Here is a 19,697-nt window from a genome sequence, read left to right as displayed (position 1 = left end):
GTTCAGGAGCCCAATCTCATTCAAGGTGTCCTTTCACTCCCTTCTCAGGTTGAACCACATTTTCACCCATTTGCCAAAAGTGGCATCTAGTCAGAGTCAGCCTACAGATACCCATGGGGAAACACACAGGTCTTAAGAAAGCAAAATTTAAGAGTCCCAAAAGTGATGAGTGAAACATTCTTTTTTAAAAAAAATTATTTTTAGAGAGAGGGGAAGGGAGGAAGAAAGAGAGGAAGAGAAACATTAATATATGGTTGCCTCTCATGGGCCTTCGACCAGAGACCCGGCCCTCAACCCAGGCTTGTGTTCTAACTGGGAATTGAACCTGCAACCCTTTGGTTTGCAGGCCAGCACTCAATCCATTGAGCCACATCAACCAGGGCTAGTGAGACATTCTTAATGAAGTGCCCTTTTGAGGAAGCTAATTTAAGGACCCCTTAATCATCATCAAATGAACATCTTCAGTGAACCAAAAGCAAAATAGCACTTGCTCCCTCATTAGACACTTCCTTTATGTCATCTACATCCTTTGGCAGGCACATACTTTAAATGAGGTCAAGAAACAGACTTACCACCACACCTTTCCTCCTGCTCCCTTTGTTATTTGATCTGTTTAAGGACTCAGTCGAACAGTAGCAAAGATGGAAACTAAATAATATACCTGCCTCAATGTTCAATTGTGTCCCAGGAAAATAACTCTCTGGCTTGGTAAATTACAAGGAAATGTCACCTGTTTCCTTCTCATGGGAGTCTTTGTCAACTTGTCAACCATACCACTTGAGCTTACAGGGAGCACTTTAGGAACTGCAGCTCTGTTAGTGAGTGTTTCTCAAGTTCACTACCAATGCAAAACCACCAGCAGTAAGTGCTACTGAAGAGGTCTCTGAGGCAGTATAGAGAGCAAACTTAACTCACCCCTTCCCAAGTGTCTGCAGATAAGAGCTTGAGCCAGCATCATCTGTCCACAGCGCAGCATACACCCCCAGCCAGCATCTGACGAAGGGCCTGTTCCCCCTGTTGGCAAAATGGAGGGCAATGAATATGAGCTCTTGAAATTGCTCTTCCACCAGACAATCAGCACACCTGGGGATCATACAAGACAGACAGACAGACATATCCTGAAAACAGAGGCAAGAGATATAGCCAGATATCACACAGGGTGTGTTATAGGGTGGAATTTGCAAAGTTAATGCTGAGTTAACCAAAACAGATTTTATGGCCCAAAACAAAACAAGCAAATGAACAAAATCTGTCCCTTATGTTTTCTACTTGGAGACTTCTAGGTATACATGCAATTTTGGTAGATGACTGCCATGTATGACTACTGACACTTAGTCCTTCCCATATGACCATCTGGCTGACAAAACCTGCCTTTTGTCAGGTTTTGTACAGCTCACCTCTGAGAGAAACTAGTCTTTTTTTTTAATTGAATTTATTGGGGTGACATTGGTTTACAAAAGTAAGTTTCAAGTGTACAAATCAACAAAACATCATCTGTCCACTGTATCATGTGCTCATTGCCTCAAGCAAAGTCTCTTTTGTGTCCACTTTCTCCTCCTTTACCCACCTGTACCTACCCCTACTCCCCTTTCCTTATGAGTATCAACACACTGGTGTCTGTGTGCCCATGTTATATACGTGTGTGTGTGTGTGTGTGTGTGTGTGAGAGAGAGAGAGAGAGAGAGTGTGTGTGTGTGTGTATGTCTGTGTGTGTTTTTGCTTAATTCTTTCACCTTCTTTCTCATCCAGCCCTCAATCCTCATCCCCACTGACAGTTGTCAGTCTATTCCATGTAGCCATGTTTCTATTTTGTTTGTCAATTTATTTTGTTCATTAGATTCAGAGAAACCAGTCTTATCTTAGTTAACAAATAAATGCTACCAAAGGAAATCATCAAAATGCTTTAAGAGAACTGGAAGGCTCTTGACTGTTCTAAATGTACATTATAAAGATATGAACAGCAAGAAGGACAATGTAAAACAGAGCAGAGTCTTAAATTAGGCATCAGAAGATCAGTCCCCAATTATGAAAATTATGGAATGTAAATCTCATCTATACACTGGGGATAATAGCATACATCCTGCCTATCATCAGTGGGTATTCTAAGAATTAAATGAGAGAGTATCTGTGGAAGTGTTCCACAACCCAGTCAGGATAATGTAAATATTTGGTGATATCACTAAGGTCACAATTAAGAGTGCTATTAATAAATTAGAAATTTACTACATCTTTAAGTGGCACAAAAAATAGTTAATAAATGAAATAAGAGAAAGAGTACCATTTTAAGAATGCTCGATACATCAAAAATCCCACATATGTGGCCAGGGTGAGCTCAGTATCCTTTTTCATGGCACCAATGAAATCAGATAACTTAGATGGCAGAAGAGACATTCTGCTTTTATTTCTTTCCCAATATGGAAGTGAAAAAGTATGCTATAAGCATGATCACAAAGAACACTGTATTTTGCTGTGTTAGTGCACACTTTTTTGCTGTGTTAATGCACACTTTTTTGTCCAAATTTTGAAGGAAAAATAAGGATGTGCATTATACATAGGTATTCTAATTCTGTAGCTAAATAAATATTTTTTAATTCTTTTACTTATGCTTATGCATTAAAAGTGTAACTCCTGAAAGCAAGAATGTTATCTGTATGCAAAATAATACCCTAGAATATGATATTTGGTTTTGTTCCTAAATATAAGTAAATAAAAACATTGAATTAAAAAATTAAAATGAAAGTTATTTTTCCTGAAAATTTGGGCCAAAAACATGGGTGCACATTATACATGGCAAAATATGGCAACTTTAAAGGGGGCCATAAAGCTTATAAGACAAGTGGGCCACAGTGGCTACCCCTTTCCTTTTGTTATAGAGACTGAAGAAGATTTGGTATAGCAACAAAAAGAGGGTTGAGCCTATTTGTGAGCCGGAAGGGGAGTTCTTTTTTCTTTTGCTCATGTTGGGATTATTGGCCAGATTAGTGTGGAAAAGATGCTATGAAGCCCACATAAAGAAGGGAGCATCTATTGCTAAAATGTTGTCAGAGTTGAACTGTAAATGTTTTCAAGACTTGCAAAAACTTCTTCACCCAGAGAAAGTTAACAGTTTAGAATCACTGGGTACCAAAAATTTTTCTTTTGTTTGTTTTATGGCTCAGGTACTTCCTGTGGAGGGCAAAAATACTGTCTGTATGGACTCCATTTTTGGCACTTATCAGAAAGGTAGATCTGACACCAATTACTAGGTCCAGTACTGTAACCAAAATTGGTCAGACAGATTTCCTGTTAGGAGAATAGCTTCCACCATTTGGGTTTGGTAATCTTTTCATACAGGGATATGATACTAGGAATAGGTAGGTTACCCTATTTGCAAATATTTTACAAATTTTCTCTAGAGAGAGCCTGTTCATTTAGCTCATTAAACTGTCCTTTCTTCTAGACAGCAGCTGGTACTCTAACAGCCTAGTATTAGGTCCAGGTGACCTAATTATTTCCTAGTGGTAAGATGTTTTAATTTCATAGGAAAAAACAATCATAATAATTATTTTCTTTCCTTCAGGTACAATTGTCTCTAATAATCAAGAAGCTGCACAAAGCAGTGGATTATAATTTAATAAACATTGCCCAAACCAAAAGTGACTTTTTCCTTATTCTCAGAAGTAAAATAAGTAATACTATCCAGAACCCAAACATTTAGAGGTGGGCTCAAAACCATACTAGCATTATACTTTCACACTATGGAGCCATACATGATGATGTACCTTGACAATGAATCTTTTGCATAAAGTGTAAGACTTAAATACTCCCCTAAATCAAATTGTTAACCATAATGAGCTGTTAATTTGGAGGTTTCTATAAAGTCACTGATAACTTCAGGCAAGCTATCTACAAGGAAGAAAGCACAGTACAACAAATGATATATATACCTACCAATTGGTGAAAATTTCCTTCTGTATGTAAACCATAGACGAGCACTTATATCAGACAACAGCTTAGATTTTTCTGTAATTAAATATGAAATTCAAATTAAATCACTATATCTCATCTAAAGATATTTGCCTTTGATTTCTGAGCCAGCAACAAACTCATTTTCAAAGAACCAGTTAATTCCATTGTTTTGGGCCTAGGGAAATTCATAGGAAACCCAATCTCATTTCAAACAAATAACTTCGGCATTTCTTCCTACCTATGCTTTGACTAGAGCCACTGAGTAGTATAATGATGCTGCATGGTTCTTGTCTATTTTTCACTGAGCTCCATGGCTCTGGTGGGTACTAACACTGAGTCATGTCCAGAAGACAAGGAATAGGAAAGCAAGGATCCTGGATAACTCACTAACAATGCAATTTAGTCCCTGCCTGAATGATGACAGTCGATTGGATCTGTCATTAATATTCATTGTCTGTTATCTAAAACTGGGTGTGGGTAGATGGGAGGGGTGGCACACATGTGTACATGTTTAACTAAAAAGGAAATGTCCCTATTAAGCAAATTAAGCATGTAAGAAGTGTATGAATACCACCTAGAGCAGGGGTGTCAAACTCATTTTCACTGGGGGCCACATTAGACTTGCCATTGCCTTCAAAGGGCCAAAATAGTTTTAGGACTGTATAAATGCAACTACATCTTAACTGTTAAGGAGTTGAAATTACATTCAGCCTTTTGAAGGCAACTGCAAGGCTTATGCGGCCCCTGGTGAAAATGAGTTTGACACCCCTGACCTAGAGCAACTGGCATTTATAACCTAAATGGATGTATAACATCACAAAAAATTTTATATGTTTTTTTGAAAGCTTGCTTTCTTGTATTTTGTGACTAATTTGCTGGTCATAAATATGGCTTCCATATTCTCATCAGTAGTTAGATACGGTTCTATCTTTCTTAATCTTCTCTCTCCCCCTTTTCAACAATATAGCCATGCTTATATTCTGTATAGAACTTAGAGCCATTGCATTTTAAAAGAAAAAAAGGAAATTCAGTTTTAGCCTATAGTTTCTATTTTCTCTCCTGCCTTCCTTTGAACTAATCATAAAATTGAACTGCCCAGATTTTCCCTCCCTTTCATGCCCACAGTGTCTAGCACATTTTGGGAAGCAGATGTCTAAAAGTTAAGAGAAAGATTCTTAGAGTCAAACTCCTCCTGGGTTTGAACACTGACTCTGCTACTTACCAGTTACGTAGTCTCGTCACTGAGATTCACTTTCCTCACCAGTAAAATGGGGAGGATAATAGTATCTACTCCATAGAGCTGTGAGCATTCAACAAGATAATACATGGAAAATGTTTAGATGCTACAATATGCAGTAAGCCTATCATAAATGTTACCTACTATTATATATACTTCCTCTCAAAATGTTCAGATCAGTCACTCTTTCCTCTGACATTCTCTACACCTCTCAGTTTGCCTATATGCCAGGATGGCTGGGGAAGTTGTATGGACGTCTTTTAAAATTCACTTTAAAAGGCTTTTAATAACTGAACATTTGAATATGGGCACGTTTGACAACCTAGAGATTTCTGTTGTCATGCAATGCATAACTAGAAGAGATTATCTCCAAGCTCCTCACTGTATGTGCTAGTGAAGGGAGCTAAACTCCAGAAAGAGCAAGTGACTTATCTAAGGCAGGGGAAGAGTCTGAACAGAAAGATCCTTCTAATTGCTAGCCTTGAGCATTCTGCACTGTTTAGGATTTGCCTATCAAAATGATGAAGCCAGACTCAGGAGGAGCTACAAAATATCCAACTTCTTCTCCTGCCTTTTGGTCAGCTTCTTCCTGTTTTTCCCTCTATCCTGGGGCCTTTCCTCAAACAGATACAAAATCAGAGCTGCCTCTCCAAGCTCAGGCTTTATCTGAGTGCAAGGTAGTAGTTTTGGGTTTAAAGGTCTTTCCCAATCTATGAGACTGTAAAGGTAAGAAAGAAAAACTGAAGCCTCCTTTCCATCTATCTAGCTGCAACAGCTGTAAGTTCTATACAAAACCAGGATAAATTAAGACAAAACTACAGTCAACAAAATATCTAAAACTACAAGAATTCTGAGTGTCTGATATTGTTTCAGACAGCCATGGACTGTTTAGAAGTCCCCTGAGTGATAGCGTTTGTAATCTAGACAGAAAAGGGCATGTGAGGAATTAAAAGTATGCAGCCCAATCAGCAATCAGCAAAGACTAGATACTAGTAAGTGATACCAGGAGTGGGTCCATACTTTTTTGGAACCTATAAGCCTTAGGTATGGACCCACTCCTGGTATCACTTACTAGTATCTAGTCTTTGCTGATTGGGCTGCATACTTTAAATTCCTCACATGCCCTTTTCTGTCTAGATTAAAAACATAATTTTTCACATTGTACAAACACTTAATGACCATGTGAACAAGCAAAAATGGCCTCATAGGGTCTTCGAAGGGGCCTGTACAAGTGAAGGGCCTAAGGCTTAAACTCCTTTGGCTGCACAGTAAATCTGCCTAGGAGTAGAATTAACAGGTTTCAAGGTAATGTTCTGCCAACTCAAGGAGGAAAAACGTATACGACCTTAACCTCAAGCACCCACCTCATCTGGGGTCTCACAGACAAATGTTACCAAACCTTACCTGTTTTAAGGAGATGTTGTTTCCCCAAGATCCATACCAGCTTATCTGTGTCTGGAAATTCTTCTAGGTAGTCAGTGAAAATAGTAATCTGGTTTTCATACTTGGATAAAACTGAAAGAAAACCAAAAAAGAACAGACAAAATTTAACAGAGGGGGCTTGCTTGTGTGGTTTACTGATTATTACCTTTGTCCTGAAGGTGAAAGGTCATGGGCTTCAATCTAATGGAAGCAAATTAATTTCTATTTTTAAAAATATTTTATTATTTATTTTTAGAGATGGGGAAGAGAAGGAGAAAGAGAGGGAGAGAAATATCAATCTGTGGTTGCCTCTTGTGCACCCTCTATAAGGGACCTGGCCCACAACCCAGGCATGTGCCCTGACTGGGAATTGAACTGGTGACCTTTTGGTTTGCAGGCCCATGCTCAGTCCACTGAGCTATACCAGCCAGGGCCAAAGCAAATTATTTTCTTTGAGGAGCAAGGACAGTCACAAGGCTGCAAAATCCTTCAGAAGAGTTATTTCCTCTTGACCACCTCTTGACCTGGTCCTATTTGGCACCATGTCTTAATACTTTTTTGGCCACAGTTATCTCAAAACCTCTTTTTTTTCATGGGGCTTTCTTTGTAAATAGCCACTTATCTAGCTTTTCTGAAGGTGACTGTATCAAGGTAATACAATATTATCTGAATACCTAATTCCCGCTCATGTCACAGGGAACATTATGAGGTTTCTAGTGGCTAGTGGCTTGGAAGGGTCAGCCTGAAAGATTATACAACTGTGAAAATGTAGTATTTTAGCTGGAAGACTAAATTTTTTTAAGTTTAATAATATTTCCCACCCTGGCTGGTGTAGCTCAGTGGATTGAGCGCGGGCCTGCGAACCAAAGTGTCGCGGTTCGATTCCCAATCAGGGCACATGCCTGGGTTGCAGGCCAGTTCCCGGCAGGGGACACACAAGAGGCAATCATACATTGATATTTCCCTCCTTCTCTCCTTCCCTTCCCCTCTAAAGATAAATAAATAAAATCTTAAAATAATAATAATAATAATGATATTTCCCACTTTTTATTATTTTTGACACTGTTACATTATTACCAAAAAACTCTGCTGTATTTACTTAATGGATTTATAGCATGTTTACATGTCTGGACAGTTACTTAACAAATCTAATCATTAACAACAACAAAAAATCCTGATATTTGAAAGTATCATGATAATAAAGTTGTATTCTAAATGTTTTGAAGGTACTTTTATCTGCCATTTCATTCACATATAACTTCTTTTTAAAAATTATTTATGTATTTATCTTTAGAGGGGAAGGGAAGGAGAGAGGGAGAGAAACATCAATGTATGGGTTCCTCTCATGTGTCCCCCACTGGGAATTGGCCTGCAACCCAGGCATGTGCCCTGACTGGGAATCGAACCTCAATCGTGTGGTTCACAGGCCCGCACTCAATCCACTGAGCTACAACAGCCAGTGCCACATATGACTTCTTAAAAGAAAGATCTTATGGATGATGATAAATACAGGGTGGGGAAAAAGTAACTTTACAGTTGAGAGTATGCAGAACACAGAGTTTACTCTCATATTATTATTATTATTTATTAATTATTGTATTATTTTCCATACAAACAACTGTAAACCTATCTTTGCCCCACCCTGTATAACTTCTTCTTGGGATTCATCAATGACTATGATAATCTCTCAAAATAAAGTAAGATATATATATATATATATATATATATATATATATATAAAATTAAATCTGAGAGTGTTGCTTATGATTTTATAAGGTTTAATTAAATATATATTAAATGTATATGTATATATATTTAATTAAACTATACATATATGTGTATATATAATATATATTTTTAATTAAACCTCATAAGATCACAAGCAACACTCTCAGAATTATAACCATGTAATGTAGGGGGAGTTAAAACTCATTTTTGTACCACTGTGGGGAAAGCATCTGCTAAAATAGCCAAGACTTACTTATGAAGGGACTTTATCTCAAAAGGTCTCCAAGTAATTTTATGAGGGAAATAATATTGTAGGCAGTAAATAAGCTTCTAAGACAACCCACAAAAACCTATTTAAGCTATAACTGGAAAAATCAAATTGATAGTATTTTTCATAGTTTATGGTGTTATTTCTATAAGATCTATAATATACATCAAGTTCAATACTAAGACACCCAGCACATACCTTCTCCTCTCAGCTCTCAGAGTCTCCCTATCCCCTGTGGGGAGCAGAACTCAGAGAGAGTAAGGGCCCTTCTGTGCAGCTACAAGTAGTTGCAGGGACTCTCCCAAAGTGATCCCTAAGAACCCCATGTGAATGGTTTCCTATAAAAATGGCCTTGTAGGATATTTTAACTCACTTGAAAGGATAAGTTGTTTTCTAAGGCAGGAGCATACTGTTTTCATTGAAACAAATGTTTCTAAATATAAATGGGTCATATTGATCGTGGAAACAGGTTCATCTGCTCAAAACACTTAGTTGGGGTTGAAGTTATACTTTACATAATTTATACAAGTTGTAGTTATAATTTGTTTGAAGTTATAACTTTAGAAACACAGCTACCCAGGTATTCTGCCTTTGTTGAAACATTACAGAAGTCCAATGTTTCAGGGATTTAATTAGCCTTTCTCCTCAAGATGTTTTCATTATTAAGGTTATAGTTTCAGCAGTATTTCAAGATAAAGAAGTTGGAAATGAGCCAGCCACTTTTTTCCCCAGTGAAAACTCATCACTGCCAAATATTCCAGGGAGCCAGTACTATCTTAGCCTTTCTGTCACTGGCCTCAGTCTCTGGTCCATGTCCAGGAAATACCAGGCTAAAAATTATTGCCCAGGTCAGGCCATCCCCAGGAGGTGGTGGACTCAGGCAGTGTAATATAACACTGTGTACCATCCACCCTACTCTCTACCCCTCATGGGCCACATGATTCAGGTTAAAATGAATACCCAGTGTATCCGAGAAATAAAAAAAAGTCATAAAATAAGTAGCTTAAGAGGAATGTGGGAAAGAGGTAGTCTCTCTGGCATTTCTCTGATTGGGGTGAGGAAGGGTGGCATTGGATGAATGTACAGAATTGATGCAATATAGGCCTTGGGTCCCTCTTTAGTACTTGTTTAAAAGAAAACATATCTATTGCCATCCCTGTCTCAATATCATGGCCTAGCTACCATGTCAAATTAGTATTAGTGCTTAAAGTCTGTGAGAACTGTGCTGCTTCCTTTGGGGTGACTCTGACCAAAATGGTAGCCAAAGAACTTTCCTTTTCCTCTTCAGCTCCTCTCAGGCCAGCAAGAAGGTCACTATTGTCATTATTCTACTTGATCCTTCTTTTCCTTAGACAATACATTCCCAGAATGCATTGTGTCAGACCAGGGCCAACTCAAGTGGAAGCTACATGGTGAACAAATGAAAGCCAGAACAGGAGATGAGACTAACAGAAGCAAAGAGCAGTAACACAACAGAGAGTATATATAAGGAGGTCTGGGGAGGAAACAGAAATAGGCCTTCCACAAGGAGATCTCAGGGAGATGAAGAAGCAAACTGGGACATGGTTGAGGTTTGGAAGTGAAACTGAATTTCCAACAGAATCACTTCTGACTACAGTAGTACACTTCTGACTACAGTAGTATCTGTGGTTTTGCTTTCTGTATGGTCAGTTATCCATGGTCAACAGTGGTTGGAAATACTAAATGAAAAATTTCAAAAATAAGCATCCATGAGTTTTAAATTGATACCATTCTGAGTAGCATGACAAACTCTAGCTCCATCCTACTCCATCTGATAACACAGGGATCTGGTGAGATCGCGAAGGAGAGGGAAGGGATCCTGAGGTGGGGTTCGAGAGCCTGTGTTCGCAAGGGTAAGGGAGAGGTTAGGAAATGCTAGAGGTGGCAGGGCTGAGACCTCAGAGTGTTGTGTGATAGATTCACATATCCCCAGGTAAACAATAAACAGGCCAGTGCACCAGTGTCACACTGACCCCGCAACTGAGCAGCACAGTGTGTGATACAGCAGAAAGAGAACCCTACATGGAGCATGCACCAGACTAGTGAATTGTTTGGACAGAGGGAAAAAGTCCTCTTACTTCCAGAGTGCCTGAGATTTTCAGACCAGAGATTTAAATAGAGGGCAGACACAGTCCCTGTCAAAGGGAGCAGAGCGCTCGCATACAAGCAGGAACTAGAAGCTGTACGGCCAGTGGACAGGCCTGGGGTCCCTCCCAGTGCAGGAAGTAGTGACAGTGTTGGTGACTATTGTGGCACATTCCTACTCAGTCAGGTGTACGAACGCTCTAGCGAGCATCTGGCCTGAAAGATGGGGAGCAGGGGGTGGGCCAGCAGGCAGCAAGCAGAAGCACAAGCAGTGAACAAGTAGGGCACTGGTGCACACAGATTCCAGAAAGATTAAGACTCCAGGAAGATGCCTGAAGCCAGCCTGCCACTGGGAACTATCTAAGCCACCTGGATGATCATGCTGTAGCCACATGTGTTTCCTTTTAGGATGGTTTTTTTTAATATATTTTTTATCTTTTAAAGATTTTATTTAGTTTAGAGAAGGGAAGAGAAGGAGAAAGAGAAGGACAGAAACATCAATGTGTGGTTGCCTCTCCCACTCCCCCTACTGGGGACCTGGCCTACAACCCAGACATGTACCCTAGCCTGGGAATCGAACCAGTGAGCCTTTGGTTCCCAGGCTGGCACTCAATCCACTGAACCACACCAGCCAGGGCTCAAACAATGGTATTTTTAAATGGGAGAAGGAATTCCAGGTGCAGCCTTGAACAAATTTGGCAAAAGGTGGTGGGGTTTTTCTTTGGGTGTTTAGAGGGAATGGTTCTGACACAGAAGCCTGCCGTTCTTCCAAAATTGCGTGGTTTTTGAATAAATGACCTCTTTCCTTTTTCACCAGACCTCTCTCTGCCTTTGAAGTTTGCCTGTGGTTGGTGGGCACTGGGACCCCATGATGTTCAGTAACAGTAATAGTAATGGCAACTCTGGTGGGATCCTAGCTGCCCGTGGCAGGCTGACCCCTCAGGAGTTGGACTAGAGGGTTTCCCAATCTCTGGGAAATTGTCTGCACACCCACACGAGGTGTCAGTTGCTTATTTTTGCCTGGTAAGTGAAAAGGAAATGGGTCTGGGTAGGGGATAGACTCTCAGAAGGGGTGAGGCTCACTTGAGTTTTGGGTCTGTGAACCAAGGTCCTGGTGGGGACTGGCCAAGTTTTGGGAGGCCATTGTGTGGAGGCCACTGGTTTGTGTGATTGGTTAGTAGACTTGCTTGTGAGCACTCATTTGGAATAATCGAGCTGTGGGTTCAAGTTCTGCTTATATGTTCCCAGTTTGCCTATATTCTTTTGGTCATAGCTTTTAGCCTGTACATCTAGGACGATAAGGGCTTTTCTGTGTTGGCTCCTGAAGGAAGCTCACTGGGTAGAATTTTAGCAGGCTGGAGTATGTACAACCATTATCCAGTGTCTAAGGAGGAATGGGTTCTTTATTGTAATACTGTGCGGCTTATGTATATTTTAGACTGCAGGGGGAAATGACCCCTAAATGGTTCCTTACATTACTGTACCATCATTCAATTAGAAATATATTGCTGACGGTTAGACAAATGGGATGAAATCTGTTATGTCAAGGCATTTAGGTTGTTATATAACAGGGTTTCACCAGGTACAGAGAATTGTTTGAGGGTACAGAGGTGGGAAATTGCCTCAAAAGGGGGGAGAAGGTACAGAAAATAAGTAGCATAGACAGTAGATAGAAAATAGATAGGGGGAGGGTAAGAATAGCAGGGGAAATACAGAATCTAAAAAATTTGAGACACGTGTTCATGAACTAAAGGGGGAAATGGTGGGGGAGGGGGTATGCAGGGTGGAGGGGAATGGAGGGGGGGAATAGAGCAAATGTAATGGCATAATCAATAAAAAAAGTTAAAAAAAAAAACAACACCTCCTGACAGTAGAATGCAAGAGGAAAAAGAAAATGAGGAAATAAGTCTCATCAGTGCCTTGAACTCAGGGGACACAGGATTAGTAGCAGGAAGACCTCCCCTGTTACTATTACCACAGCTAGATACCCCTGAAATAGGGTCCACAGAGCCAACAGCCCTACCCCTGTGTGATGAGGGAAGAATATCCTCCTCGAAGATGCATCAGAGCATCCAATTTGGCCAGGCAGAATCTCTATCTGGAGCAGACAGTTCCCTTTGAGACAACACCCTAGAGATCAGGGGTGTCAAACTCATTTTCACCAGGGGCCACATCAGCCTCAGAGTTGCCTTCAAAGGACCAAATGTAATTTCAATCCCTTAACAGTTAAGGAGTAGTTACATTTATGCAGTCCTAAAATTATTTCGGCCTTTTGAAGGCAACCACAAACCTGATGTGGCCCCTGATGAAAATGAGTTTGACATGCCTGCTATAGATGGCATAACTCAGAAGGCCAGCCTGCTGGCTACTATTGGACCCATTCTCCATTCTCCACTTTAGACTTACTGATTTGGAAGAACTCCAACCCCTCATGTATGGAGGATCCTCAGAGAATGAAAGATCTTATCACCTCCATGTTTGCCACTCATCATCCAAACTGGGCAGATATACAGGATCCCCAAAACATCCTGCTGATGGAAGATGCAAAGCAGCCAGTTATAAACAAGGCTAATGAGGCTCAGCACCTCCACCAAGTGAATACCAATGAAATGCCCAGCTTTACTGTGGTAATTCACTTGATGGAGCCCAAGTGGGCTACAAATAGTGGGTACCTAGTCTTCCTAGAACATTACAAAAGAATTTGGAGCATGAGTCAAAAATTAAATAATATGTATAACATTTAGCACAAAACACTAACCATTTTGCACAATTTTGCTCATTGCAGATCCATCTATACATCTGATGAGCCCTTAGACCTGTTCTGGCCGGGAGACGGAGTCTTACTAAAGACCTGAAAGATGTGTATAAAATGGATACCACTTGAGGAGGACTCAGACCTTGCTGCTGTGGTTGATGCTGGAAGGGGAAGTTGGACTTGCACTCCTGAAGGAGATGTGAAATTCCTCTTTTGGAAAGGGACAGCAGCTTCCATAGCTGAGTTCTTTCTTTTTGCATTTCCTAGCTGGTGGCTTTCTCAGAAAATTTATTCTGCTCAGGGTGAAGGGGTGGTGCCACCCAAAGCCCTATTCCACAACTAGGATTTCGCAAGGAATAGGACCAAAGAGCCTATGTTTCAGGAAGTTATGTAATGTGTTTCCAAATCTAGGTACTTTTAGCTGTATGACAGAGTTAGAGTATAATCCTTTCCATCATTAAAAAGATAAGTATTGAACGTGAGTTAGGTTAAAATCGTTATTTCTGAATAAGGTTTGTGAAAGTTGCAGAAGGGTTGTGAAAGATGTGGAAGGTTGTGAAAATTTTAACTTAAAAAGAAAGAAACCTCTGTTCTTGGGTGGTTATTCTACACTTTCATTCTTTTAAAAAAGATTTTATTTATTTACTTTTAGAGGGGAAGGGAGGGAGAGAAAAACATCAACATGTGGTTGCCTCTTGAGTGTCCCCTACTGGGGATGTGGCCTGCAACCCAGGCATGTGCCCCAACTGTGAATTGAACCACTGACCCCTGGCTTTGCAGGCCCACACTCAATCCCTGAGCTATACCAGCCAGGGCCTATGCTTTCATTCTTATTGTGGGGACTTGGTTTGAACTTTGCTGTTTTGTGTACACCAGGAATCCTCTGTCTCTGCTGTTTGGGGCTTTGTGCCACGGTGCTGGTTGGTGTTCTGGCTGGAGTGAGAGAATGTTTCTGATGTTTGGCATTTTTAGACCTAGTAGAGGTCATTTGGGATACTGGTTGGCATACCATTTGCATGAGAAAAAATTCTAAGGCTAGCAAGTCCTAGTCCCTCCACCCCCACCCAGTTTTTAGAAAATCCATCTTTGCTTCAGATTTCGCTGCTGTTTCTGTTCTGAAAGGAAATCAAGGTTCCTAAGAATTTGTTAAAATTTCACATTAAGTTGGAAAGAAATTTTATGGTATTACTAATAAAAGGCATAAGGCATGGAGATACAATTTTTCTTTTGTATCCTTGGAGGGGCTTTTCTTGTAATTGCAAGATGTCAATTTTTGAGGCAAGGGATGAGCACAGGGCAAGTGAAAACATCACAAAACCCACTATTATTACTGAAATGTACCTGTTTTTCTTGAATAAATACTCCCCAGATTGCTGTAAGACTGTTTAATTTCCAGAGTTCTGAAAAAGTTCATTCTGAAAATTTTTGCCAGTTTTCCATGGCTATTATGGGTAGAATTTTCTGAGGTCTTCACTCTGCCATTTTTGCTGATGTCTCACTTTAATAATATGTATTCCAGTGATTGACTATATTTCTAAGGGTTATTAAACCCTTAAAATTCAAGTAAGTAAAAAAAATCACTTTGAAATTCTAATTTTCTCATATGGCTTAACGAAGACACTTGTACATCAAGGCTCCTTGCATCCTGTAGGGCTTGTGCCCAAAAACAACACTGAAGAAAAAAGGCACATACGAAACCTGACAAGCTCAACGGAGGCCTGTGTGGCAGCCTTACAAACTTGGGAACCTAAAGTAACCACATAAGATAGTCTGAAATTTAAAAAACTTTCTTACTAAAAGCAGGTAATGGTGGCAGTAATTGTCCTAGGCTAGAATCTTCCCAGACAAAAGTCAATCTTTACCTTAATTGAGCTTGTCTATTATATTTTTTGCATCTAAGATAACATACCTTTGGATGGCAAGGTAACTTCACATTTTCCAGACCCCTCTGGGTACAACAACCATACCAGAGCAGAGACCACAAATCCTCTCTCATTGTTATTATTATCATGTTAACTGTTGACTGTTGACTATCCTCTAACCACCTGCATTCCTAAAAGAAGAAAGCCCCCTGAGGCCACTGACTTTTAAAAATCATTGTGCAAATTTTTAAAAATTATTTTATTGTTGTTCAGTTACAGTTGTCTGCATTTTCCCCCCACCACTTCCCTTACCCCAGCCAAACCCACCTCCCTCCCTTGCTTCCAACCCCACCCTTGGTTTTGTCCATGTATCCCTTATAGTAGTTCCTGAAAACCCTTCCCCTCATTGTTCCCTCCCACCTCCCCTCTGGCTATTGTTAGATAGTTCTTAATTTCAATGTCTCTGGGTATATTGTGTTTGCTTTTTTCTTTTGTTGATTATGTTCCAGTTAAAGGTGAGATCATATGGTGTTTGTCTTTTACTGCCTGGCTTATTTCACTCAGCATAATGCTTTTCAGTTCCATCCATGATGTTGCAAGGGGTAGGAGATCCTTCTCTTTTTTTCTGCTGCATAGTATTCCACTGTGTAAATGTACCATTGTTTTTGGGTCCACTCATTTACTGATGGGCACTTAGGTTGCTTCCAGCACTTGGCCATTGTAAATTGTGCTGCTATGAACATTGGGGTGCATAGGTTCTTTTGGATTGGTGTATCAGGGTTCTTAGGATATAGTCTCAGCACTGGAATTGCTGGGTCAAAAGGCAGTTCAATTTTTAGTTTTCTGATGAAATTCCATACTGTTTTCCACAGTGGCTGCATTGTGCAAATTCTTATGTTAAATTAAACTATCTAAGCTTTGCTGTGATACTGTTTTCTCTTCATTACATAATGGTACAGGAATGATGTTAAATGGGGAGGTAAGTATTACAGGTGAGCATTTTAAATTGCAGGTGTAAACAGTTATATTTGCAATTTTTATGAGTTTAAGTTTATTTTTATAGGGAAGATTTTTTAATCTCTAAAATAGTTTTTGGAATGGTAATTTGTTTCCATTGTTAAAAGTTTATGTTGTTACTTGAAACAAAAAGTATGTCTATCATTTTTACTTTTTATCCAATCCTGGAGGTTTTCCCACTGTGCTTTCTCCTGCCTCCCTAATCTGTCACCAGAATATTTCATGTAATCCCTTTATGCCTACCCCTTTAATTGTAATGTATAAAATAACATGCAAAACTGCCATTTCCTCAACACATTCAGGTTTTGCTTCCCAGCAATTGTCATTAGTTTGGCTCACATGAACTCATAAAAATTCTTACAGGTTTTGATAGGGGACTCAAGACTTGGAAAATTTTAGTTTAAGATAAATAGTTAATCAATCTAGTAGGTAATGCATATGTTAAAGCTATTGTTTCAGGAACTCCAGATAAGGCCTACCCCTCCTAGGAGAGACAGCCCACCTCCTCCTGGGACACAGCTAAAGACCATAGCCTGGGGAACAAGTAGAGGCCATTGTGTTCCAGGGAGAGAAAGATGACTGCCCTGCCTGGGGGAATGGCTAACCACCCTGGACAAGAATGCTGCAGTTTTCTTTTATCTAACCCAGGATGAGAATGCTGCAGTTTTCTTTTATCTAGTTTTCCCTGAATTTCAAAACCCCTCACTGCACCTTGTGTATTCCCTGTTATAAAAAGGCCGGCTTGAAAGAAAATGTAAGCTAGTCCATTAGGGTATGAACCCGCCCTCTTCTCAGATCACTGGCCATCTGAATAAAGTGCCTGTAGAGATTCAATCCCTGTCTCTGTTTATTGGGTTCGCTATGTGACAGTCACCATAAATGCCAGTCTTTTCCAGTTTCAGTTTGGACGTTTCTTAAATTGACAACATACACTCTCTCAAGTGAAATGAAAAGGTCAGAGAATCTCAGGGCCACGAGGAGTCTGAGATACCATAATGTAGCTTCCTTGTAGGTCACCTGATCCTAAAACTACTGCTGGTTCTGAAACAGCCTTCTCAGCAATACATGTATATTTACCACACTGTCAGGTCACAGCTTCAAAAACCTAAGAAAATACCCATGGAAGACAGGTATAGTAAAAAAAATGACTATTCATTAATATATTCATTCCATAAAATTTACAGAGTACCTACTGTGTGCTAAGCACAGAGGATAAAATGTCACTTAAAGAGAGCTTGCATCCTGCCAAAAACTTTTCGATCTAGTAGAGAGGATAGGCCTGGAAACAACTAATAACAGTAAATACAAGAAGAATAGGTTTAAGAGGCTTGCTCAGTTGTGAAAAGAACAATCTTTGCTGAGCTGTCTTGGAGAACGAGCACTTCCTTGAAAGGCTGACCACAAGATAATAACACCCTGTTCCTATTGGAATCAGATAAGGATGCCTAAAAGAAACACTGACCCTGTTTAATCCTAATACTAAATTCCCCCCTTCCAGGCAGAGTTTACCTACCATTTTAAAATAAAGCATAATTCTTTATTGCACCTATACTAGAATGACCTTGTCTCTGCATATAATGGCCTCTTTTTTTGATGAATATGCATAACTAGTCCCAATAAAAGTAATTCCCCCTGTGTATTTGGAGACACTGCTTTGGGAATTATCTCCAGCACTCTCCTTACCTGCTGCAAATAATAAACTTTCCTTGCTCATATTCTGTCTTAGTTGAGACTCATTAGGTTACAGTCACCAAGAGATGAGCCCCTTACATTCAGTAACATAAGTACTATTTTTTAAAAAGTGATATAAGCCCTGGCTGGTGTAGCTCAGTGGATTGAGCGTGGGCCTGCGAACCACACAGTCGTGGTTTCCCAGTCAGCACACGTGCCTGGGTTGCGGGCCAGTTCCCGACAGGGGACACACAAGAGGCAACCATCTATTAATATTTCTCTCCCTTTCTCCTTCCCTTCCCCTCTAAAGATAAATAAATAAAATCTAAAAAAATTTTAAAAAATAAAATAAAAAAGTGATATAGAAGGCAACAAATGATTAATTTTAAATGGGGGTTAATGGGCTTTCCACAACCTAGAAAATGTGATATCAGAGCTGAGCTCTAATGGAAATAAGACAAAAGTCGGAAGGGAAAAGGGAGGAAATTCCTGGCTGAGAGAACATCAAAAGGATTTGGCAAGTAATCGAGTGTGGGGTGGGGCCAGGGAGAATGAGAGAGTCAAAAATGACTTGGTTTTCAAGTGTGGGCAATGAGATGATAGCAGAAAAACACATTTCGGGTAGGGAAATAAATTCTGTCTACCCAGAACAAGCTGGACTTCTGGGCTTGGTTGTCAAAGGAAGAAGAGACTAATGTAAGTGAAAAGGTAAGTGAAAATAAGGGAAGAGAATGTCAACCAGCACAGGGATTGTGAAGTGGGACATGGGTACATGGTAAATGGCAGGTTGATTAGAGAGCCTAGGAAGGCAAGAGGAATCCAGAAGAACAAAGTTCAGCCTAAAATGCGGCTTTACCTCCTTCTTCCTGGGTCCACTTAGTGTCCTGGTCGTCCCAGCCTCTGCTCCCCTGTACACAGGCCCTGCCCCATCTTCATTTCTCTTCTTCCCAGTGTCCTGCTATTCTGAAAACCAAGACTTAGAAAATTGAGAACTGGACAACAATTCTTAGCATTTCAAGGGGAATTTTCATGTTCAAAACTGCATGTTTTTTTTAAATTTATTCAGCAAGTGACACCCTAACTATGCTGGGTTGTCATATAATGCAAAACACAGGAATGATTTCTCTATAGACCAATATATACTCTGACACCCCAAGAGAACACTGTCATTTTCAGACTTACAGCAGAGAATCTTAACCAAAGGGTTAGCATTCAGCTGGACTTTATGAGATTCTATTTAACTGTCTAGGGTTTACTGCTGGTGGTAGAGCACAGGAGACTGCATGCACTTCACAAATTGTGGAGCAACTCAGCAACCAGATAACCAATCCTTTTGGCAAGTGACAGTTGTTAAGTAATAAGGCCCTTTGATTTTCAGCTTGAAAAATCAATTGGGTCACAGATAACTTGACACCACAAAATACATTTCTTAGATATTTCAGTCAGTTCATGCTACAGACCATGGTGGTAAGAATCAAATGTAATGCAAAACTGGACTCTGGTTTTCCTTTAAAGTGATGCTTCTCAAAAGCTTCTTGCCTTTTTAAGTATGCTTTTGTTGTTTTTCCACTTAAGGACAAGTTTGCCTCCTGTCTTCTGACTGAAATACATTTGGACATATCCATGAGGAAAAAGAGATTCTGTGCACAAACTGGTCAGGAATGCACCTAACACAGAGACCAC

At 39.9% G+C, this 19,697-nt stretch overlaps 1 protein-coding gene across 2 annotated transcripts in view; it reads right to left on the bottom strand.

The window, feature by feature from the left end:
• The window catches only part of ATG4A (autophagy related 4A cysteine peptidase), a 60,408-nt gene that overhangs the window by 16,268 nt on the left and 24,443 nt on the right, over positions 1-19,697 (bottom strand). For both annotated transcript variants that reach the window (XM_037167103.2, XM_037167102.2), the window contains exons 3-5: positions 6,590-6,700; positions 3,931-4,002; positions 916-1,014 (exon numbers count right to left, since the gene is read on the bottom strand). In XM_037167103.2, coding sequence (XP_037022998.1) covers positions 916-1,014; positions 3,931-4,002; positions 6,590-6,700 — 282 coding nt within the window. The remainder of the gene's footprint in view (positions 1-915; positions 1,015-3,930; positions 4,003-6,589; positions 6,701-19,697) is intronic.

The sequence above is a fragment of the Artibeus jamaicensis genome, unplaced genomic scaffold (assembly GCF_021234435.1).
Source record: "Artibeus jamaicensis isolate MK-2021 breed Jamaican fruit bat unplaced genomic scaffold, CSHL_Jam_final scaffold_461, whole genome shotgun sequence".
Taxonomy (NCBI): domain Eukaryota; kingdom Metazoa; phylum Chordata; class Mammalia; order Chiroptera; family Phyllostomidae; genus Artibeus; species Artibeus jamaicensis.
This window is presented reverse-complemented; position numbering and strand designations above follow the sequence as displayed.